Source organism: Microcaecilia unicolor, chromosome 5 (assembly GCF_901765095.1).
Source record: "Microcaecilia unicolor chromosome 5, aMicUni1.1, whole genome shotgun sequence".
Classification (NCBI taxonomy): domain Eukaryota; kingdom Metazoa; phylum Chordata; class Amphibia; order Gymnophiona; family Siphonopidae; genus Microcaecilia; species Microcaecilia unicolor.
The window spans coordinates 218,873,305-218,897,997 of record NC_044035.1 but is presented as its reverse complement, the minus strand read 5'-3'; the positions used below and the strand labels follow the sequence as shown (position 1 = coordinate 218,897,997).

Sequence of the window (24,693 nt, the reverse complement as noted above, 5' to 3'; positions counted from 1 at the left end):
CTTTCAGCTTTTTAATTTTTCTGTCTCCTTCTCAAATCTATCTAGCTTTCCATTTCTTTCCTTCCATCCACATGCAGCATTTTCCTCTCTTCTCTTCCTTTCCATCCATATGCAGCATCCCCCCTCTTCTCTTCCCTTCTATTCTTGTGCAGCTTCTCCCTCTCTCTCCTGCACCCCATTCTCTTCTGCAGGTCTGGCATCTTTCCATAGCTCCAGTCCTCCCTTTCCCTCCTTCTCCCCTGCTATTTGCTCCCGTGGTTCCAATATCATCTCTCCTACCTCCCCTCCCCACAGGCCCTACAAATTTGCTGTGTGTGCCGGCCTTCTGAAAATCAAGATACACGATATCAAGCAGCTCACCCTTATCCATATGATTATTGGTGAGGCAAGATTTCCCTTGTCTAAATCCATGTTGGCTTTGTCCAGGGGTTCTCAACCCAGTCCTTGGGACACATCTAGCCAGTCAGGTTTTCAGGACACCCACAACGAATATGGATGAGATAGATCTGCATGCATTGCCTCCATTGTATGCAAATCTATCTCATGCATATTCACACTGGATATCCTGACAATCTCATTGGCTAGGTGTGTTCTGAGGACTGGGCTGAGAACCCCTGCTTTTCCATGCCTCTGTATATGCTCAGTAATTTTGTTCTTTATAATAATCTCTATCATTTTGCTCAACACTGACATCAAGCACACCAGTCTACAATTTCCTGGGTCAACCCATTTTAAGAATTGGTGCTACATTGGCCATCTTCTAAGCCAGCCTTTTTTTGAAAGTTTTGTGTATTATAGGGTCAGTAGAATGTAACCATGCAATTTTATTTTCACAACTTTGCTGTTTTTCATGTTCTACAGCCTAAAAACTGCAGGTACCTAAAGTGGGGTATGTGATTTGTGAGGTTAATTACTTTTTTATTGATATATAGTTCTCATTTTTAAATACATAATTAGACCACACGAGGCTGAAATTTTGCAGGATTATATGCAGTTGATATCCATCTAGTGGTATGAATAAATCACTTACCCCTCTATTGGTACCTTTTCGCTCAGCGGGTCACATTTGCATTATTGCATTTTAAGTCAGGTTAAGGGGCAAATAGTGCAACGTAAAGCCCTAACACAGCTTGATAACTTCCTTCCTTATTAATAGAAATTACAAAATCCAGGGAACAAGTTGTAACTTTTTTTTTACATTCATAATCCCATCCAAAGGGTTAATATTTATCTATATTGTAACCTCACCTACAGAGCAGTGACTGCATTTCTAATGTCCATCCAGTTTATTCCCAGTTAATGTCAGTTGCACATAATTATATCTTGGCTAGAACACAAACCTTCTTTTAAATTATCATAGTGATATGAGATCTGTCCTAAAAAAAACAAAACCCTGATGAATAGTTAGGGTTACTATATTTGCAGAGACAAAAAAAAAAAAGAGGACACAAAAATAAAAATGGTTGCTACCTTTGATAAAGAAATATTTAATTGTAGCAAATGTGTAATGGCTTTTAGTTCATGAATGCACATCAAACAGTGACTGACTCACTGTATAGCAGTGGACAATAATCTACTTTTCAAAAAACTTCTGAATTTGAGTTTGATTGAGACTGAGCCCAAGCAAACTTATCAGAAGAGCAGATATTCCTCAATAACTTTGGCAGCTGAGCTACATGTGAAAGTCTTTGCAAGACATATGCTTAAAGTTGTGTTGCACAAATAAAATTCCTTTGACAGATTTGCCCAGCAGAGAAACATTAGCAATATCTTTCTCTTTAGCACCTCCATGTGTCTAGACTGACTAATAGGCCAGAGCTGGTTTCTCTTATTATGGGGAGAGGTGTGTTGGTCATAGGAACCTAAAAGAAAAAGAGGATATTTTCCTAAAAATTAAAAAACCTGGAAGACATATTCCAAAAGGAGAGCATGCCCTCTTAAAAGAGGATGTATGGTAACCCTATGATCAGTGTTTCCTCAAGATGTGTTCTCTGCCTTCTTCATCCATGCCACCGTGGCCTCATACTTCTCCTCTATCTGCTCAGAGTGGCCGTGATTTCTTTTTTTAGAGGCTTGAATCTCTTAACACTGTGCTAAGGGCTCCCTCTATAGGCAGTGTGTTACTGTGCTGAGGAATAGAAGGGGGGTGACTGGAAATAGATGTGTGTTACAAAGCTGAGAATCAGAAATATGTGATTGGATATAGAGATGTTAAAAGGCTGAGATAGATAAAGTTCCTGAGATGTAAGTGGAGTTGAGGCTCAAATTGCCAGTTCATGCCTCCAACATTCATGGATGGAAGAACACAGCAAAATGAGAATAGTAAACAATGGACACTTTAATCAGTTTTCAAATGACTGCATCTGGCACCTGTTTATTCAGCTGGTATTATTAGTTAGCCCTAAAGGTAGGTTAGATTGGATTGGATTTATTAACTTTGACATACCGCTTAATACCAATGTTTTTAAAAGCGGTGTACAAAGAAAAAATTGAAATAACATAAAATCAATAATACAAACAGAACCCCCCCCCCCCCAATATAAATTTAAATAACATAAAATCATGATACAAACACAAACCCCTAAATATACAGATTGTCACAATAAAATTGTACCAAACAGAATAACAAAAATCTCAACAGAAATTAGAATCAAAAATCCAGGTTTTCAGTACTTTGTGCAAACCTAGATAACTTGTCATGCTGGTATAATTAATGAGCAACAAGTTCCATAAAGAAGGTCCCATATAGCTGAACGTTCTTTTCCTTGTAGAAGATAATTTGAGGTGACGGCAATTGTAATAAACAGCACTAAAAATAAAAATCGCTGAGAGATATTTTGGAATGTTCAAAAGAGCCTTTAAAACCAAGCACACTGTCTTAAAAACAATTCTGGCAGAAAAATAGAACCAGTGTAGTTCTTTTAATATAGGTGTCACATGATCAGTTCTTCCATTCACCACCAGATGTACTTCAGTATTTTGGACCAGCTGAAGCCTCTTCTGACTGGTTAAAGTAAGTCCCTGATACAGAGAATTACAATAATCAATTCTACGTGTAACAAAGGGTTGTATTAATTTAATCGAACTGGGCAGAGAAACTGTTGGGGCCATAGCTTCTGCAGTACTCCTATACCAGAGTAAGTAACCACTGGAGTTCCTCGTGTGCTTACTGAAGAATTTCTATGTGATAAAAATTACATGGTATTTTGGTTTTTGTAATCCCTGAATAGTGAGCAGCTTTCTAAAGAACAGTTACTGAGGTTAAAGTGCAAAAACATTTTTATATTTTCTGGCATAGTGCAAAACATGATCTTCTGCCTTCCTCGGTAGACTTGAGTCCAGGAGAATAAGTGTGCTTATATCATGGAGTCAATGTTCCTTATACCTGAAGAGAATTTACAGAATACAAGACAATATCAGAGAAACAGTGGAAATAATGGCAGGTAAAGATCAGAGGTCAATATTCAGCCTCCAGCAGTTAGCAATTTTTTAAGCACTGACTACCATGGGCATAATTAGCCCAAGATAGTCAATGCTGGGCCATTGGGCATTGACATTTAATATCTGGGCCTAATTTTGCATGTGTTGGTCACTGGAACTCATGCGGGTCTTGGCTATTATTCAGCTGGGATCTGCATAAGACGCTTATGCAAGCCCAGGCTGATTCTTGGCTGGGACCCACATAAGGAAAGCAGGTACCCTCACCACCTTCAATTCTCCCCTCCTTCCCCCCATGATCCCAATCCCCTTCTCTCTCAAACCTGCTGCTCTAAAGGCCTGACCAAGTCCCCCCAACCCACCCTCTACCCCCATAGGCTCCACTAGGACTACCTCTTCTATCCTAGTGGTCTTGGAGGAGACCTATAGGAAGGCATGATGCCCACTTGCTCCTGCCCGTCACGGTTTCTTTCTCAAAATGACTATTGTGACCTCTAGCGGCAGCCTTGTGGTACAGCCTGTCCTAAATTTATCCACTTAACTGGTCAATGATCTGAATGGGCTTTAGTCTTTCCTCAGACGAGAGGAGTTCCATCCCCTTTATCATTTTGGTCACTCTTATTTGAACCTTTTCTAATTCTGCTATATCTTTTTTGAGATATGGCCACCAGAACTGAACGCTGCTAATCATTAAGTACCAGCTCTTCCCATGGACTGTTCCAGCACTAACCAGATAGTGCAGGGGCAGCTAGAGCTGATATTCAGGGGTCAGCTTGATGTCATTTTCAGATTCAGGGACTGGCAGGGTCAGTAGCAGTGCAGACAGGACAATTTCCCTGTGTCTGTCTGCCTTCACTTAGTTATTATTGCTGGCACAAGTGCAGACCTGGGAGCGGAAAGGGAGACAGAATGGTGGTGATCGATCGGGTGGGGGTGGGTGGGAGAGACAGAGGTGATGCCTCCAATAATTGTATTAAAATTAATATGATGAGAGATCACGTGACGCTATGCTCAGAGGAAGACACTAGTGAGAGTCTCCCCGAGCCCCTAAGCAACTCCCAACTCTTTGCAAAGAATTCAAGCAGTACCTACCCCAGATTTTAGTGGTGATTGAAAGCTGAACAGCTGGTGTAGCTGGCGAGTGCTTTGGTGGAGAGATCATGGCGGCGACAGCGGCGAATAAAGACAAAACGAGAAGCAAAGCAGTGGAGGACAAAATGGTGGTGCCTCCGAGCCCAGCGACACCCGCGGTTTCTTGGAGGAATTGCTGGAGAGACGCTTGGCCCCACTGGACTCTAAGTTAGAGCGTCTGCACGCCCGAATGGAGGACTTCTCAAAAGAATGGGCGGCTTTACAAACCCGAACGGCAGAAGTGGAAGACAGGGTAGCCATGGTGGAGGGCGACCAGAGCACACAAAAACAGAAAGTGGTGGAACTGGAGGACCTAGAAAATAGGTCCAGACGAAACAACCTGAGGTTGGTGGGCATGCCAGAGTCGCTGCCGGATATGAACCTACAGGCCTTTTTGGAGAAGTGGCTAACTGAGGAGCTGCAGATTCCAGAGAGCAATGGCCCCCTGTGCATCAAAAGAGCACACAGAATAGGACCAAGGGCACAGGCACTACAGACTAAGAGGCAGATACACTAAACGTTTTTCATCGTTAAATGAGCCCTCGGGGAAGAATTTCCGATCCTTTCCATGCACTTAAGCCTATTTTCCGACGACAGTAGCAGCTAACGAAAACGGAATGGAGATGAGCAATTAGTGTGAAAACCCCATTGAAACGACATGCACTAACCTTTTCCGATTGCCTTTACGCAGGAAAAAGGCAGGAAAACTAACGAGAGGTCTGGACCTCTCGTTAGGACAGCTCCTTGGCAGGAAAAAGTGTTAAGTGAAAAAATAAACAAACTTTGAGCCAATCCCAGCGCATTAGCAGAGCTAAAAGCGCTGTGATTGGTCCAAAGGACCTCAGAAAACACATAAAAAAATAAAAATAAAAAAAGGATCGGGAGGGGGCAAGGGCGCTCATCAGGAGCGTCCTGTACGGACGGCCTTGCCCCCCCCCCCCGCCGCTGCTCCCCACTTTCCGCCGCTCCCCCCACCCCGAAAAAGCAAAATTGTAGCAGCCCCTGCCCCCCTCCCTTCCTCACTACTCTCAGCTCCGCCTCCCGACATCCTCCGTCTGTGCCCCGCCCCCTTTGGGGGTCGTCGCCGCCATTCCCCTTCTCCATCGGGCCCCCCTCCCTCTTACCGGGCCCGTGCAGCGCCTCTCTCCTCTGTCGGAAGGCGCTGCACGGGCAAGAAGAACGCTGAATCAGCTGATGCCTGCCTTCGATAGAGCGTCTTTCTCCTCCTGGGCCCGCCCCTTTCTGACGTCGGTAACCTACGTAGGTTACTGACGTCAGACAGGGGCGGGCCCAGGAGGAGAAAGACGCTCTATCGAAGGCAGGCATCAGCTGATTCAGCGTTCTTGCCCGTGCAGCGCCTTCCGACAGAGGAGAGAGGCGCTGCACGGGCCCGGTAAGAGGGAGGGGGGCCCGATGGAGAAGGGGAATGGCGGCGACGACCCCCAAAGGGGGCGGGGCACAGACGGAGGATGTCGGGAGGCGGAGCTGAGAGTAGTGAGGAAGGGAGGGGGGCAGGGGCTGCTACAATTTTGCTTTTTCGGGGTGGGGGGAGCGGCGGAAAGTGGGGAGCAGCGGCGGGGGGGGGGGGGCAAGGCCGTCCGTACAGGACGCTCCTGATGAGCGCCCTTGCCCCCTCCCGATCCTTTTTTTAGTTTTATTTTTTTATGTGTCAATTCAATTTGCCATGTGCTTGTGATTTGACTGTTTGTGGCATGCGCAGAGCAGCTAACATAACGCTTGGCTGCTCTGCGCATGATTTGGGGGCCGATTAACGATGTGTATTGTGATTCTTTGATACATTGTACGTTTCAATACCGATTCCAGCATGTGTGACTTTTTTTTTTGGTGCATTTTTCGTTATTTTAAAATCGTTAGGGACTTTAACGATTTAGATTTTTTTACGTTTGGTTGCTGCATCTGCCTCTAAGAGTGATTATCATGAGGATTCTCAACTTTGCTCAAAAACAGGATATACTATAAGCAATTATGTTTTCAAGACTACTCTGCAGGAGTGGCAGTGCAACGCAAAGCCTTTTCCCCCATTTGCTCAAAACTGTTTGCCCTTAAGATCAAGTTTGCCTTGGTGTACCCGGCCACTCTCAAAGTAACGGATGGAAGTGCGACTATATCATATACAGTGGTGGAGGAGGCTCGCAAATTTATGGCACGAGTAGAAGAAGATAAAGGAGAAAGATCAAGGAAGACTTGAGGGACTGATTAGCGGATGCCAAAAAGACAGCGGCGTTGGATTGAGGTTAAGAGAGAGACACTTTGTAAACCTATTGCTAAGGGGAGAACAGAAAGGGATGATGGCATATAAAAAAGGATACTGAATATGTGGAAAAATCTTCAAGGACTTGGGTGATGTAGTGGAATCGCAAGTAAAACCCCTTTATTGGGGAGCAACTGGATCAAGGGGCAGCAGGTTGGAGGATGCTTGATAAGGGATGTGAGTATATAATATGATTGAAGAAAGTGGGGAGCTGAAATAGAGGGGGAGGGGGTAAGTGACTAAGATGTGTGCATGTGGGGGTGGCTGAAAGTGTAAAGTAAATTTGGGGTTGGTGGGGGGCGTTTGAAGTGATTGTTTCCATGTGGGGAATAGGATGTTGGGGGCAGGGAGGGATAGAGATAAGGAGGGGAGGGTAAAGGAGATTAGGTATCGAAGATCATGGGGAACTTTAAAGATAATGGGAGTGGTGTTGGCAAGAAAGGGGGGGGAAGCTAGGCTGGACCGGAGGGTGGGCAGGGGACGGAGGCTGGGACGTCCCTTGCCAGTGCAGATTCAAAAAGCAGACAAAATGAAGCTGATCTATCCTTGGGTGATCTGGTAAAGTTAATAACATGGAAAGTGGGGGGGATATCTTCGCCAATTAAAAGGTCAAAAATTTTACAGCACATGAATAGACACAAAGTGGAAGTGGCTATGCTGCAGGAGACACATCTTAATGCAACTGAGCATGCTAAATTAAAAACCTGGTGGTAGGAGAATGCGTTGCAGCAAATGTGCAGGGGAAGAAAGGGAGAGTAGCGATTTTGTTTAAGAAAGCGGTGGCCGAAGAGATAAAGATCATAAGGGCAGATCCTGGGGGGCGGTTTATCTTGGTAAAAGCAGTCATTAATCAGCAAACAATCTATATGTGTAACATATATGCCCCCAACCAATGTGACAAGAAATTTTATAGTAGGGTGATTAGAGCTTTGATCCGAGGAATATGGGCCCTTGGTGGTAGGGGGGGGGACTTTAACGCAGTGTGGGATCCTGGGATGGACAAATCTAATTCGGGGGGCCACTGGCTGGATATTATGCTAACAAGGGATTGCTTCAGTTAACCAAGATGTTAGATCTTGTGGATGGCTTGGAGAGAGCTACACCCAACAGATAGGGACTATACCCAGGTAGCACGTGCACATGATACACAAGCCCGAATAGATTACCTGCTGATAAATAGAAGGGAGTTTAGTAAGGTGCGAAAATCGAATATAGGCCCCTACGCTATATTGGATCAAAGCAAATTAACATTCAGGTACAGAAGATAGTTTTCTATCGCCAGAGAGCTTACAACCTACAATCTAAACAGGAACCACATGTCTCCTCAAACTCACTTTCACTGGAAACTGGTTATTAAATACAAAGATAAACAGGAAGCTGATGCTCTTAGGAAGAAAGGGTTCTTTCTTGCTAGCAGAAAAACATGAACTAAGGCATACTGTGAACTGGCAGCTAGGAACTAGTGCACATCAGTCGTGTAGTCAGATCTTCAAATTTGGGAGGGGGGGGGTGTCTAAGCCTAAAGAGTGTGTGTGTGTGGAGCAAACAATTTTGCCCTGCTTCCTGCTCTCTGCCTCTGTCCTGTTATGCTTGCCCTTCATGACCTGAGCTGGTGGGGAACCACAAGACCTGCTGGCGGGAACAGATCTTTTATTGGTGGTCTAGCAGTTGGTGACATTTTCCATGGGCTACTGCTGTGTCAATCCCTCTCCCTCCCTCCCTCCGCACATGCTAACTTTTGGTGATAGGCCATCTCGGCTTCACCTCTCCTCCTGGTTGTTCACTTTTCATGCATGCCTGAAACTCAAACATGTGCAGCCGGGGGGGTGAGGCAGCAGCCCATACAGAGTGCCGCCAACTGCCAGCCCATTGATGGAAGACCTGTTCTGCTGGTGGGGCTTAGAGATCCTCACCAGACATAGCAACAGATGGTGCTGCAATGTGTGTGCATGTGGTGGTGAGGAGGGCTGAAGCCTAAGCCTCTAGAAATATTTTTTTTTAATTTTGAAAAAAGCTCTGGAAAATATCTGAACAGTGACATCATTCACTTGTATAACTGGCAATTCAGGGAAGTATCTGAACGGATATGTAATGGTGCTGAAATATATGAGGGGAAGAATGGCTATGGGTATACATTACAGGTTTGATATACAGGAGAGAGTGGCTGCACAGGAGGGGTGTGAACAGATTTTTTTTTTTTGTACTGTACTGGGACACAGGAGGAGTATCACTGGCTTTAGGAATGTGTCATTAGACAGATATTGGAGATGTATGGAATATATAGGAATATATTACTGTAGTGAGATTCAGGAAGGGGCTGAATGGCTATGGGATGTATTACTGTGCTGAAGCAGAGCTCGTTAAGTGACTCACTGTGTCTGCTGCATGGTTATGGGCCCATCAGAGCTCCACTCCTTCCTGATGAGACGCAACAAAAACTGAAAAAGAAACAAATAAATTAAGATCTACAGAGATAAATATCAGATTTCAAACTCTGATGCATTCTCAGTGTAAAGCTGAGATGTTGACAAACCACAGACTTTAACTCCAGGCAACCTGCATACAGATGAGTGTAATCTATGAACTCCAACTATCTACTTTGCTATCATAACTATCATAATGAGGGCTTTACTGAGGAGTGTGAATATGGGAAGAGGGCGGATTGCCAATGTATAGAATGTTGGGCAAAAGATGGTACGTGGAAAGGGAATAGCCTGAGCAGCCACAGGTTTCTTTAATGAGAAATGCAAAGAGAAAAGAAAGCATGTCAAGAGAAAAAACTGACAACTTCAGTGACAAAGGAGACTATAAAAACATATTTTTTGGCCACAACTTTTTAACGGCTGATGCAGTGGTGTAGCCAAGGGTAGGCCCGGGCCCACCCAGTAGCAGCATACCTATGATGTGGCTGGCAGGGATCCCCAAGCCCCATCAGTCAAAAACTTGCAGCAACTGTCCCTCCTGCACACCTTGTAAATAGCATATCTTCAGCTGCAGTGAGCAGCGACCAATACATACTGCTTGCACCAACCCCACAGCCTTCCCTCCGATGTATTTCTGCCTATGCAGAAACAGGAAGTTGCATCAGAGAGAAGGCTGTGGGGCCAACATGAGCAGTGTGTATTAGTTGTTGCTCGCTGCTGGTGAAAATCTGCTATTTATGAGGTATGCAGGGGAGGGTGGGATGTTTGAGAGACCATATGGCATGCAGGTGAGACAGGGAGAGATCAAATCACTTGTGGGACAAGGTGGAGTTCTTCTGCCCACCCATCTTGGGCACAGGCCCACCCAAAATTGGGTGTCTGGCTACGCCCCCGAGCTGATGATCAAATAATGATTAATTATTGGAAGGATTTTATGCCACCTTATAAAGGGCACAATATACGCAGGACGTGACATTCCTAGATGCTAATGCTCCAGGAATTGTTATTTCAACAGGGGGAGAAACCTGCTATAAGTGGATAGCTGAGCAGGAATGGGGATTGGGATGAGAAAGCAGACAATTCTGAAGCAACAGAAACAGTAAAACACAGCAACATTCTGCTCATTTACTTACCACCAAAGCACAGGCATCTGCCACTATTAACATGTAAAACACATTATTCCATCCATATGGGGATATGAGACCAGCTAAGAGAGGTCCCAGTGCAGCTCCTGCCAAGAGAAGAACATGTCCAACAAAGTGGAACAAAGTCACTACCAGGTCTTTGCTTTTGGAACCTGTCTTCCTTTATGTTTCAATCATTTTTATTAAGTGAACATAATCAGCTGTAACATTTCACATTACATAAGCAAGTTCCATAACAGCAATTGGCATATCACATTTTGTATTTTTATTGATATTAGTATTCCCCCCCCCCAAACTACTCCCCCTCCCCTCCCTGTTCCCTACCCCCCTTCCCTCCCCAAAGCCTCCCCCCCCCCCCCCCACACTTTTTTCCCTTATATATCCAATAACAAGCAGAGGTTACAGGAGCAGCAGCAACGGGGATTATAGGTTCAATATCTGGCTCTGGACCATTGGGGTCAAGGTTTCCCAAAAGGGTGCCCATCTGCATTCAAATTGTTGTCTTCTTATCCGTGGCTGGTTCCGCATTGCCAGATGTTCTGTATGTAAAAGTATAAGCATTTGAGTTCGCCAATATTGCAGTGATGGTGGTTTGTTCCCCAGCCACTCCTGCAGGATTGCTTTTTTTCGCTACTACTGTAGCTCTTTTTACAAAGTCTGTGAATCCCTTCGGCGTTGGCTTGCTTAGCCTTGGGTGTCCAAAAAGCAACTTTGGATCATATGTCCATCTTCAGGACCAGAGTTCTGTCACTACCTGTCTTCCTTTATATAAGAAGAGACTGTAGGAAGTGACAATTATATCTTTCTTGCCTATTCTGTCCTACCAAAGAAGTAGTACAAGCCACACAGACATACACAAATACACACACATAAAGAAGTGAGGGAAACTTGCACTGATGTTGCCTGTCTTATACTTGTTTTGGAGTAGGGTGTACATCTATTTATCTAATCAATATTCAGCTAGCAGTGTTCAGTACTTTTGTTAAGTGCTGACTGTGGCTGGCTAAATTAGCCCCGCATATTCAATGCCAAGCAATGTCCAGACACTGGCATTGAATATCTGAGTAAGACCAGACATGTAAGGGAGCCTCCTGTGCAGGTATCGTCTCAGGTGTGGACTCTGGGGGTACTGGTTGACTCTGCTTTTTCTTTCAGGCCACAGATTCAGCATCTGATTTGAACTTCATTTTTTAATTTGCATCTAAATAGGCTGTGTCGTCTGATTCCTATGGTGATTTTATGAGAGTTGTGGAAGCTATGGTGTTATCTGGTATTTATTGTAACAACATATATCTTGGATTGTCTGCAGCCTGTACCCAATCACTGCAAATTATACAGAATTCAGCAGTACACCTTTGTTTATTTAAAGTGATTATTGGGCTGGCTACTGACAACATTCAGGGTGAAATTTAAGTTGTTGATGTTGATTCATCATGTTTTATATCATGATATTACTGTGTATTTGAAGAATGCTAATGAGCGTTATGTTCCATTAAGACAATTGAAGTCTACGAATGCTGGAAAATGATTATACCTGCTATGAATCTATTTTGTCTGGATGTCACAAGGAGAGGGACCTTTTCGGTTGCTGGGTCTTTTGAATGGAATCACTTACCAGCTGAACTGAAACATGAGATTCATTTGTTGACATTCAAGCACAAGTTAAAGTGCCATTTGTACATAAGTACATAAGTAATGCCATCCTGGGAAAAGACCAAGGGTCCATCGAGCCCAGCATCTTGTCCACGACAGCGGCCAATCCAGGCCAAGGGCACCTGGCAAGCTTCCCAAACGTACAAACATTCTATACATGTTATTCCTGGGATTTTGGATTTTTCCAAGTCCATTTAGTAGCGGTTTATAGACTTGTCCTTTAGGAAACCGTCCAACCCCTTTTTAAACTCTGCTAAGCTAACCGCCTTCACCACATTTTCCGGCAATGAATTCCAGAGTTTAATTACACGTTGGGTGAAGAAATATTTTCTCCGATTTGTTTTAAATTTACTACACTGTAGTTTAATCGCATGCCCCCTAGTCCTAGTATTTTTGGAAAGCGTGAACAGATGCTTCACATCCACCTGTTCCACTCCACTCATTATTTTATATACCTCTATCATGTCTCCCCCTAGCCGTCTCTTCTGGCTTTTTTCACTTCTGCAGTTTCAACAGATTGCTGGTATTTTTGAACTTTTTTGAACATGCTGAGTATGGATTTTGTTGTAAGTCAACTTTTCTTTGTGTAGTATGTCTTTATGAGTTTTATGAGTGTATTTTGTACCTCGCCCTGGATAAGGCCAGGTTATAAATAATAAAATCTAATCGGTTTACACACTAATTCAAATATACGCAAAAAGAAACTACAATTAATGGATAGGATAGAGCAATGATAAAGAGGAGGGGTACAGGGATAGGGGGGAGCAACAGAAGCGGGAGGCAGGGAGATGTCTAGACTTACTCCAGTTACTGAAGGTGCTGCTGCATCATGCCCACTACTCCTGGGATCACAAGGGAGAAAATGAGAGTTTTGAGCAGTGATTTAAACTTTGGGTAAGACAACTCGTTACAGATAGAGAGACAGAATACTTTCCACAAGAAGGGGAAGAGGCAGAAGGCGGCACTCCGGTAGAAACAAATTGGGAGCAGAAGACTCAGGGGATAGAGAGGATGATCTGTCGCAAAATGAAAGGATCTGGCAGAAAAATAAGGTGAGATGTCTGAAGTGAGGTAGGGTGGTAAACCTGTGTGCATGATTTTGTGGATAAGGTAAGAATTTTGTGCTGTACTCTGGAGCAGGGTTACATGATCAAAGCAGTTGGCGTCTGCTAGGAGCCTAATAGATATATTTTGAACAACCTGGAGGTGCTTTTGGAGAACAGAGCCGAGTCCAGCATAGATTGAGTTACAATAGTCCAACCAGGTTGCTACTAAGGCATAGGAGGGTGGCACAGATACCAAACCAAGCGCATAAGATGTAGAACATTGAAACATGATTTTCTTGACAACAAAAACTTAGACTACCAACTTTCTTTCCAAGCCTAACAAAATTCCAAGATATTGGAAAGCATCTACAAGATTGATAGTGGGAGTAAGTGAAAGATGGAGGGGGCATCTTGTGATCCACAATGCAAGTGAAAGTAGCCAGTTAGAGACAGAGTTGAGACAGCACTAAGCAGAGAAGAGTATCTGGGTCTTGCAGGGAGACTAGAAGGATGTCGTCAGTATAGAAATAGCCTTTGGATGAGTAATCCTGAATAAAAGTAGCTAAGGGACTGAGAAAAATGTTGAATAGGAGAGGCACCAGAATAGAACCCTAGGGCACTCCGCAGCTGTGGGTGTGTGGAGGTGAAGTGGATAATGGGAGAGTGACAGAAAAGGAACAGCCTGAGACAAATGAGGAAAACCAGTGAAGGATAGTTTTTATAATATCCAACAGAGAGTCTGTGCAACAAGAAACTGTGGTCTACAAGACTGAACGGTGGAGAAGAGGGACGAAGAGAGGGAGAGGTGTTGGGCCTGGGGGTGGAGGGGAGGGAGGAATAATATTGCATATGGGGAACATAGGGAGACCAAAAGGAGATACTGGACATGGGGTAGGGAAGGAAGTCAAAAGGTACATGGACAACAGATGCTGGATCAAAACGGGAGGGGTTTAGGGAGATGCTGGACATGATGAGGACATACAGAACAAATGTGATCCACGACTTATCCACAGATTTTTATTTTATTATTTCTGATGTACCATTTAACTGTAATATGACTCTATAATAAACCTTTACATAAATGATATCAAAACATTACAAATCTGTGATATAATGTGCTCAGAAAACAAAAATGTGCCAAATGTGTCTGCAACAGACTGATTGTAATTTTGCACACACTATTTATTGTATTAAATGCCTATGGAATTATTATTATATTGGACACATGAAGTGTAAAATCAAATTAAGGATTGCTGAACATTTGAGCAACTTACGCGTACAAAAGAAGGATGCACCGCTTGTAGTCCTTTAGTTAAGTGACAAACATAAAATAGAGGATTTAAGATTTGTAGTATTGATGTGTGTACAATTAAAAAGAGAGGGTGATGCCAGGTCTTCCATTATAGGCAAATTAAAGATTATATCTTAAGGAAACTTCGAGGAGACATTCGTTTAGCTGAGACTCTCTCTTAGACAGAGAGCAACACATGGCAGTGGGGGGGCAAGGCTGTATTTCTCACCTCTATCAGGCCTTGCTTTTAATTTTTTATTTATTTATTTGTATCCCACATTATCCCACATGTGTCCCACATTATCCCACCTTTTTGCAGGCTCAATGTGGCTTACAATAATACATCATGAATAGTGAGAATACATGAGAAAGTATACATTTAGTATAACAGAAGGATTTTGGGTAACATGAATGGTAGAACATGATAGTACAATAGCAATCAATCATAGTAAGAAATATTTAAGAATTGTATAAGAATTATATAGAAAATGTGCATTTAGTAATAGTGAAAAAACATGATAGTGGTTTCGCAGTCAGATATTGTAAGGGCAGTTCTGGGTATGTGTACAGGAGTTCATATTTGTTGATCCTTGTTGAAGAGATGGGTCTTCAGTAGACTTCGGAAGTTGGCTTGTTCATAGATCGTTTTTAGGTTTCGCGGCAACGCATTCCAGAATTGTGTGCTCATGTAGGAAAAGGTTGACGCATGCGTTAGTTTGTATTTGAGACCTTTACAATTTGGGAAATGAAGATTAAGGAATGTACGGGATGATTTTTTAGCATTCCTGGGTGGTAAGTCTATTAGGTCTGAACAACCATGTACAATAATGAAGAAGAAAAGTAAAGAATCAACTGGCAATTCATCTGACCATACACTAAATTTATAGGTACGAGAGATGACGCCTCAAAAAGCCCCCGGTTAAATAATTTGAAAGCTCGCAGGGGCTGGGCTGCTTCATCATCGGCAACCACCTCTACAAATTTTTCTCTTATTGCTTTTTCCCTTACTTAGAAATTTCACCACACAAAACACTTAGCTTTCATTCCATCTGGGCTCTCAGGACGCTGAACACGACCATGACCAACGGTGGCCAGCGCCTCGCCACCTGCCCCAGGGCCAAATGGTCCGCGTCAATCTTAGCTCAAAGAATACTCAGCTTCAGCGGGCCGCATCATGTCAATGATTGCATGCATGTCAAGATTTGCATGCACTACCTCCTCAGCATGCTAACCTCTCTCATACTTATTCATTGTGGATCTCCAAAAAACCCGACTGGCTAGGAGTATTCCACTATTCTAGAGTCTTCTTCAAAGTGATGTCTCTGACCCTTAGCAGCAGTCTTGCGTACTACCATTAGGGGGTTCAACCTGCTATATAAGGTTTTTTTCTTCTCTTATATGACAACTTGAACCCCCTAGTCAAACCATTTTGAAGAAGGCAGCCACCAGAGCAGAAGCAAGTGGGAATCAATTCGACCCCTGGGCTGAGTCAGGGTTATTCAGGCATGCTGGCTCGCTAGAAGGTAGCTGATTTGTGTGGGGAGGAGTGCCAAGATTGTTTGTGTTGGGGGTGGGTTGCCAAAGCAAATTGGCTCAGGGTACCACAATTCCTTGAGCTGGCCCTGGGACTAGAGGCTGCTGCCCCTAAGTTATCCAGGCACCGGTCAATATTCAGTGCCTGTGCCCACACAGTTAACCAGGCACAGATAAGACTGCTTTTTTATGCAGTCTTATGTGCCCAGATAGCTAAGCAGGCACCAGCACTGAATATCGCTGGCACTCACATAACTTCCAGCTTCTCCCCAACTCCTGTCTGGTTTCAGGTTGGCTGGTTAAGTGCTGTCCAGCTGAGCACAAGTGGGCAGGAGCTCTTTAAATATATATCTATATAAAAACATAGATATACACCCTACCCCAAAACAGGTATAGCACAGTCAACATCAGTGCAAGTTTCCTCTCACATCCCAGGTTTTACCTCACATTCCACACAGCTCCACAGACAGAAAAAGGTACAACACAGGTAACAGCAGTTCAAGTTTCCTTCCCGTCTCCTCCTCTCTTCACACACTGCCCATGGTATATAGTTTTTTGAATATATGGCTCTTTCTTGGTTTACAAAGATACTCTTTAGAAGCTCGGTTTCATCTTCTTATTCAATGTTCAGGTTTTGTGTGGAGTCTAAAAATTGTTCATCCAATTGGAGACCAGCTCACTAGGACCTGATTGATGGTCAGTATCTTGCTTCTCAGATGTAGCTATATCTGTCTGCATTTACATTTTTCGGTATAGTCCCCTCAAAAGAAGGTAGTAACATAGCAACTCTGTTCTAGTAACTTACCCACAGAGCCTGTCCCATCAATAATAGCTGTTACAGTTGACAGCGCCTTTGCATTTCCCTTCAAACTTTTATGAGTACCCTAAGATAAAACAATGCAATGACTCAATATAATGCATGACACATAATAACTCAAATACTGAATGAGTCCTTTATAAACTGGAGAGAACATTGATATGAGATGTAACACTGGAACTTAAGAACATTTTTATGGTGTTTACAACCTTGAATGATGTGGCCCCTTACATTTGCGTAAAAAAGAGAGGATCAAAGTACACAGCACATAGCAGCAAAAATATAAAAATAAAAAAACCCAGCACAAAGAGCTTTCAAGTCTGGAGCAGATCAATATGCATTGTTCAAAGACCAGATACGAGGCATGTTTTGGCGTCATAGTGCCTGCATCTGGGGTCAATCTACAAATATAACAATAAAAATGTGATTTAATCACAGACATATTTTACAGAAAGTATAAACACTAAGGACATCTTATCAGCGGCTCCCAGTAAGGTAATGCCAACAAAGCCCATTCACTTTGAATGAGCTCCGTAGGCATTGCTGCACAGGAACTACTAATGCAGCTTGATAAGAGGCCCTAAATGTTGATGTGAGCAATGCATTTACAACATGCAAAGGTGACATGGAATGCATAAATATGTATAAAATTGGTGACTTGCATGAAAGGTGAAACCTTAATAAAACTCTATTAACAAAAGAGTCAGGAGATGCTCAGCCAAGTGGCAGAAAAAAATTACATATGTGATAAACTGATTTTTTTTTTTTTGGAAGAGCCTGAAGCCAAATAGTGACAAGAGATTAAAAAAAGGGTTTAATCCCACAGAGGTGATGTAAGCACAGTGCTTACCTATGATGCAACACAAACGATATATGAGCTATATGAAGAAAATCAAGTCATGAAAATGATAATATGTCCGCTCTTGAGAGTTAAAACACAAAAATAAAACATAAATGTAATATCACATCTGGAAAAAAAACATCCAAAGGACACAGTACAGCGTGATACAACATAAGATAATAGGATGAAATAGTCATGAATCGCCGATGCTAAACATGCAAATAGAGGCTTCTGATCTTGCGAGCAAGTGAATATTATAGAAATAAAACATATGTTGCATGCAATCATGCTTGAACAAAACAGTTGCAAACATGAACAGCAACAGTGTGTAGTCAAGATAAGCAGAGATCTGTGAAAAAGAAACATAACTCTAAAAGAATGATTCAAAAGAAGTTTAAGTAACTTAATTTCCAACTTTAACAAACTGAAACTGTTGCAAATATCAAAGGAAATCTAAGCAGCAGCAAGAGTGCACTGTAAATTCAGATCAGACTAAGGCAATCAAATCCTTGAGTCATGACACTAACACATGGCCATCCTGTTCTCTAGCCTGCTTCAATGTGTAATATACCATGGATAGTATATATAAAAAATAAAAAAGACTCGCCATAATAGGTTTTCCAAGTGCAATCAATGCAGATGTTTGAGCCGCACTGGCACCAAAGAGAATGATCAAACACATGCGCATATGAGCTATTTAAAAGGTAACGTGAAACTGAGGCTGAAGCCTAGCAAACTTCAATGAATACGACATGGATATATGACCACAACTGGATGTATAAAGCTGCAAAAAAACAATCAATCTGGGAGTCAAATTTATAGGCTAATGTTGCAGATAGCAAATGCAGAATGGGCCTGCACAAAAAACTGACAGAAATTGGAAAATGAATAAATAAATATATGTACAGGGCATAGTGCTGTTGGAAAGAAAAAGTAAATAAAACAGCCACACGAAACACACTATACTCATGATTTCTAGGTAATATCTGTGAATGTGATAAAGATGTATATGGGAATATTCAAAAATATATCTATTATGTGTGCAAAAAAGTGCTATAAATTTGTTATCACTAGAGATAGGCAGAACACATATTTTTAGTGCATGAAAATATATTAAAATGTGAGTATGTGAAATATATATGTCTATAATGGTTAAAAGCAATAGCGCTACAAAGCATACGCAGCGCTGCACAAACATAAGTGACTTGCCCAGAGTCACAAAGAGCTGCAGTGGGAATTGAACTCAGTTCCCCAGGATCAAAGTCCACTGCACTAACCACTAGGTACTCCTCCACTCCATATACACACACATACATACAATATATATCCATAGCTATCCCAGTACGTTTATGATACTGTATTTAAAATTGGATTCTTACAACAAAGTAATTTCTTATGCATTATTCTTTGTTATGTATCCTATACCGTTTATTGTAAGCCACATTGAACTGAAACTTGTTTGGGATAATGTGGGCTATAAATGTCACAAATAAATAAATAAATTTAAAAAAAAATATATATATACACACACACACACATATATATATATACATATATATATATATATATATATATACACACACACACAACATACACAAACAACAAACAATATTTAATACAATCTGTTAAATAATATCTGGAAAATAACATATATACGCACACAACATGCAAACATTGTGCCGGTTTTCTACATTCTACCGAAGATACATAAGACTTCAGTCAACCCTCTGTGGCGTCATATAGTATCTGGAAAAGGCTCGTTATTAGAGCCTCTTTCGATCTATATAGATACATACCTTCGACCATTGGTTCCCTTAGAGAGATCCTACATAAGGGATTCCACGCACTTTATGCAGCTGCTGGATGCATGGAAAACACCTCTAGAAGACATTATGCTAGTAACTTTGGATGTAGTTTCTCTTTATACATCCATTCCCAAGATGAAGACCTACAAATTATTGAGCTATCGCTAACAGATCGATATAGAGAGTAACTGACTTCATTTGTGGTGAAACTAGCAACAATAGCAATGAAGAAGAATTATTTCCAGTTTGATGGAAGAATCTTTCAGCAAGTCTCTGGGGTCGCCATGGGCGCTACCCTAGCACCTTCAGTGGCTAATCTTTTCATGTCACGTTTTGAAGAAAAGTATGTGTATCAATGTATTTTCTGGAAGCATGTCAAATTGTGGATTATGTTCATAGATGATGTGTTTCTGTTATGGCAAGCTGATAATACAACACTGAATAATTTTGTCCAATACTTAAATCAATGTCATCGAAACATCAGATTTACCTGCCAATATGATAAAAAAAGATCAATTACTTGGATGTGAGAGTGATTAAAGAAATCTCTTCATTCAAGACAACTGTATTTCGAAAAGAGACGGACGTGAACAAGCTACTACAGTATTCCAGCTGTCATCCGAGATTTTTTAAAGGACAGCTTACCGTTCTCACAGATGTTACGCTATCTACGTCTTTGTTCAGACGAACAAGATTTCCGATATAAAGCCAAGGATTTAAGTGAATGATTACAGCAGAGAGGATATCCGAAAAGAGTAGTTAAAACATACCTATCGGAGGGCAAAATATAACCATTGTGACTACTTGCTGCATCAAATTGAAAAATCACACCATGATGAGAATGAAATTATGACCTGCATCTTACGGTATACAAATGAAGCCAACAGGGTCTCTAAGATTATCAGAGATCATTGGGGCATTCTACAAATTCTAACGGTGTCTGCAGACACAGCGTAAGATTTGCATACAGTCTCTCTCCTGAAACCTTTGGGTCATAGACACTTTCTGTTTCTCAAATTCATCAAAGTTGTTGCATGGCCTCTGCAACAGGAAGAATTGTGAAAAGGGAAGGTTCTCCTTCAAACACCTATTATGGAAGCTCTCAAAATGCAGAAATTGATCCTTGTCAGTTGTTTTTCTAAACACGGTGGTATTAAAACCGTATGTATCCTTACTGATCCTCAAGTCCAAAAAGAAGATTTGAGTGGAGGAGTGGCCTAGTGGTTAGGATGGTGGACTTTGGTCCTGGGGAACTGAGGAACTGAGTTCGATTCCCACTTCAGGCACAGGCAGCTCCTTGTGACTCTGGGCAAGTCACTTAACCCTCCACTGCTCCATGTAAGCCGCATTGAGCCTGCCATGAGTGGGAAAGCGCGGGGTACAAATGTAACAAAAAAAAAGAAGATTTGCCTGACACCATGATGCATGGTGAATCTGAGGTTGGGATCTAATGAATTTGGCCATGTATAGAAACCTTGTAACCTCTTGGGGCTGCCTCTCCACAGCATTAGAGTATCATCAAAGTACTTTTTCCAGAAACAGACTTCTTCTTGAAATGAATGTTCATTCAAAAATAAAAATTCAAAGTGAACAATATACAAGATGGCAATATCAGGGGCAATGGTAGCCCCCATCACTGTACCTTTAACTTGTAAAAAAAGGTTCTAGAAACAAAACAAATTGTCCATGAGAGCCAAAGTAACCAACTGACTGATGAAAGCTGTAGGGACTATGAGGTTTTGGTCTGTCATTGAGAATTTGTAGAAGAATCTCAAGGACGGTCCTCAGGGATGTGGTGTACAGGGCCTCAATACTGAAAGTAACCAAAATCAAATCAGCTGTGTCATTATAAAAATCATTTAAAAGATTGATGATGTGTGAGAATTCTCGCAAAAAGGACTTCAACTGTGAGATAAAAGGCCTTAAAAAAGCATCTACGATGATTGATAGTGGTTCTAACAGAGAGCCCTTAGTCAACACAATAGGTCTTCCTGGGGGGTTAACAAGTATCTTATGAATCTTGGGGAGATATATATTATAGGTGTAATGGGCTGTTTAGTGAATAAAAAATCTTTTTCCTTTAGAGTCAGAAAACTAGAATCATACCCAAATTGCACCGTAAACTCAATTTCTTTTTTGATCTCATGTGCGTGATCATTCTGTTTGGCACCAATGCGGCGCAAAACTCTACACTGACTGCATTTGGAAAACCTGTTATGGTGAGTCTTTTAAATTATTTTCTTATATATAGTATCCATGGTATATTATACATTGAAGCAGGCTAGAGAACGGGATGGCTATTTTTTAGTGTCATGACTCAAGGACTTGGTTGCCTTAGTGCATTGTTTCTGATCTGGATTTACAATGCGCTCTGGCTGATACGAGGAGGGGCATAATCAAAAGGGATGTCCTCGTTTCGATTTGGATGTCCTCGCAGAACGTCCCGATCCAGGGGCGGGGAAATCTGTATTTTTGAAACAAGATGGACGTCCATCTTTTGTTTTGATAATACAGTCAGGGACGTCCAAATCCTGAAATTTGGTCGTCCCTAGACTTGGTCGTTTCTGATTTTCAGCAATAATAGAAACCAAGGACGTCCATCTCAGAAATGACCAAATGCAAGCCATTTGGTCGTGGGAGGAGCCAGCATTTCTAGTGCACTGGTCCCCCTGACATGCCAGGACACCAACCGGGCACCCTAGGGGGCACTGCAGTGGACTTCATAAATTGCTCCCAGGTACATAGCTCCCTTACCATGTGTGCTCAGCCCCCCAACCCCCCTCCAAAACTCACTACTCACAACTGTACACCACTACCATAGCCCTTATTGGTAAAGGGCGGCACCTAGATGTGGGTACAGTGGGTTTTGGAGGGCTCGCTGTTTCCTCCACAAACATAACAGGTAGGGGGGGATGGGGCTGGGTCCGCCTGCCTGAAGTGCACTGCACCCATCAAAACGGCTACAGGGACCTGCATACTGCTGTCATGGACCTGAGTATGACATCTGAGGCTGACAGGAAGTATTTTTAAAGATATTTTTTGAGGGTGGGAGGGAGTTAGTGACCACTGGGGGAGTAAGGGGAGGTCATCCCCGATTCTCTCCGGTGGTCATCTGGTCAGTTCAGGCACCTTTCCGTGGCTTGGTCGTAAGAAAAATACGACCAGGTAAAGTCGTCCAAGTGTTCGTCAGGGACGTCCTTGTTTATTTCGATTATGGGTTGAGGACGTCCAAGTGTTAGGCACACCCAAGTCCCGCATTCGCTATGCCTCCAACATGCCCCCTTGAACTTTGCCCATCCCTGCGACGGAAAGCAGTTGGGGACATCCAAAATCGGCTTTCGATTATACCGATTTGGATGACCCTGTGAGAAGGACGTCCATCTTCAAATTTGTGTCGAAAGATGGGCGTCCTTCTCTTTCGAAAATAAGCCCGATAGTTTCCTTTGATATTTGCAACAATTTCAGTTTATTGTGAGTTTTTTAAAATTGGAAATGAAGTTACTTAGGGACCCTTTCACTACGCTGTGTAGGTGTCTATGCACACCCAATGAGTGCCAATTCAGAACTACCACCTGGCTACCGTGTGGCCCAGGTGGTAATTTCATTTTTTATGCACGTCCATGTCACGGCTTTCACCCAGTCTCTGGAATTGTGAGCCCTTGGGCCACTGCCAAGGAGCGGCAGCGGCAGGCAAAATCACCCCAGCAGAAAGCAGTGCTGAACACAACAGGCAGGAGCCACAGAATATAACTGGAAAAGACTTTAATAGTAGACAGTATCCAGGAGCACAGCACGGTCAAAAGGCAGGCAGCAAAACACAGGTAATCAATAAACTAACCAGAATCTATAGACAGCCAGAAAGCAAAGTCAAAATCCAAGTCCAGGCAATGGTTCATAGGCAGGCAGCAGGCAATATCAAAGTCCAAATCCAGGCAACGGTTCATAGGCAGGCAGCAGGCAATAACAAAGTCCAGGTCCAGAAACAGGCAGGATCAAACACACAGGAAACTTACACAGCAGGAACTCCAACAAACCAACAGGAACTCAGGAATGACCTTTGATACCAAGGCAATGCAAGCAAGGTTCACAGAAGCTAATAAGCCCCTCAGCAGCTGACATTCAGCTGGAGTCATCATCAGCCAAGTAAGGTTGCTGTTCAAGGACAAACCAGTAGAGCAAGTCTGGCAACCCAGAAAATCCAGACCGGACTCACTGAAGTCTGGAACATGGAAGACAGCAGAAAACAGTCCATAGCAGCCACCCGTTCTGGCCACCAGAGGGCGAGGCAAGCACAGACGTAACAGTCCACTATGCGCACCGGAAAATATATTTTATTTTCTGGTGTGCAGCGCTTACCAGGTGGTAATCAGCATTGTATGCATGCTGACGATTACCACCCAGTTAACACGCGAGACCTTACCGCTATGTGAATGGGTGGCAGTAAGGTCTCAAGCCCAAAATGGATGCACACCAATTTTCATTTTGCCACAAGTCCATTTTTGGCCAAACAAAAAGGGCCTTTTTTACAGGTGCTCTAAAAAATGGATCTGTATGTGTCCAAAACACATACCTACACTAGCACAGGCCATTTTTCAGCACACCTTAGTAAAAGGACCCCTCAAACGTCTTTTGCATCATTCATTTAGAGTTATGCTTCGTTTTCACAGAGCTCCACTTTGTGTGTAGCACACTTATCTTGACTTTAAACTGGTGTTTTTAAAATCTGCAACAGTTTCATTCAAGTATGATTGTATGTGACGTATATTTTATTTCTATAATATTCACTTGCTTGCAAGATCAGACGCATCCATTTGCATGTTTAGCATCGGCAATTCATGAATATTTCATCCTATTATCTTATGTTGTGTCCTTTGGATAGTTTTGTTTCCAGATGTGATATTATATTTATGTTTTATTTTTGTATTTTAACTCTCAAGAGCGGACATATTAAATTTTTCATGACTTTTCTTCATATATCTCACACATCATTTATGTGTTGCATCATAGGTAAGCACTGTGCCTATGGGATTAAACCCGTTTATTTTTTCTCTAGTCACTATTTGGCTTCAGACTCTTAAAAAAAAAAAGAAATCACATATGGAATTTTTTTCTGCCGCTTGGCTGAGCACTTCCTGACCAACACTAGCCGCACAGACACTTTGTTAATAGAGTTTTATTAACGTTTCACCTTTCATGCAAGTTACCAATTTTATACATATTTATGCATTCCATGTCAGCTTTGCATGCTGTAAATGAATTGCTCATGTCAGCACTTAAGTGTTTACACTTTTTTTTATA

The 24,693-nt window shown here is 42.4% G+C and overlaps 1 protein-coding gene across 2 annotated transcripts in view; it reads right to left on the bottom strand.

Annotated features, from left to right (window-relative positions):
* Positions 1-2,011: 2,011 nt before the first annotated feature.
* The window catches only part of SLC37A1 (solute carrier family 37 member 1), a 260,315-nt gene continuing 237,633 nt past the window's right edge, over positions 2,012-24,693 (bottom strand). For both annotated transcript variants that reach the window (XM_030203782.1, XM_030203783.1), the window contains 4 exons: positions 16,738-16,816; positions 10,398-10,495; positions 9,215-9,279; positions 2,012-3,385 (listed from right to left, as the gene is read on the bottom strand). In XM_030203782.1, coding sequence (XP_030059642.1) covers positions 3,370-3,385; positions 9,215-9,279; positions 10,398-10,495; positions 16,738-16,816 — 258 coding nt within the window. In that variant the 3' untranslated portion in view covers positions 2,012-3,369. The remainder of the gene's footprint in view (positions 3,386-9,214; positions 9,280-10,397; positions 10,496-16,737; positions 16,817-24,693) is intronic.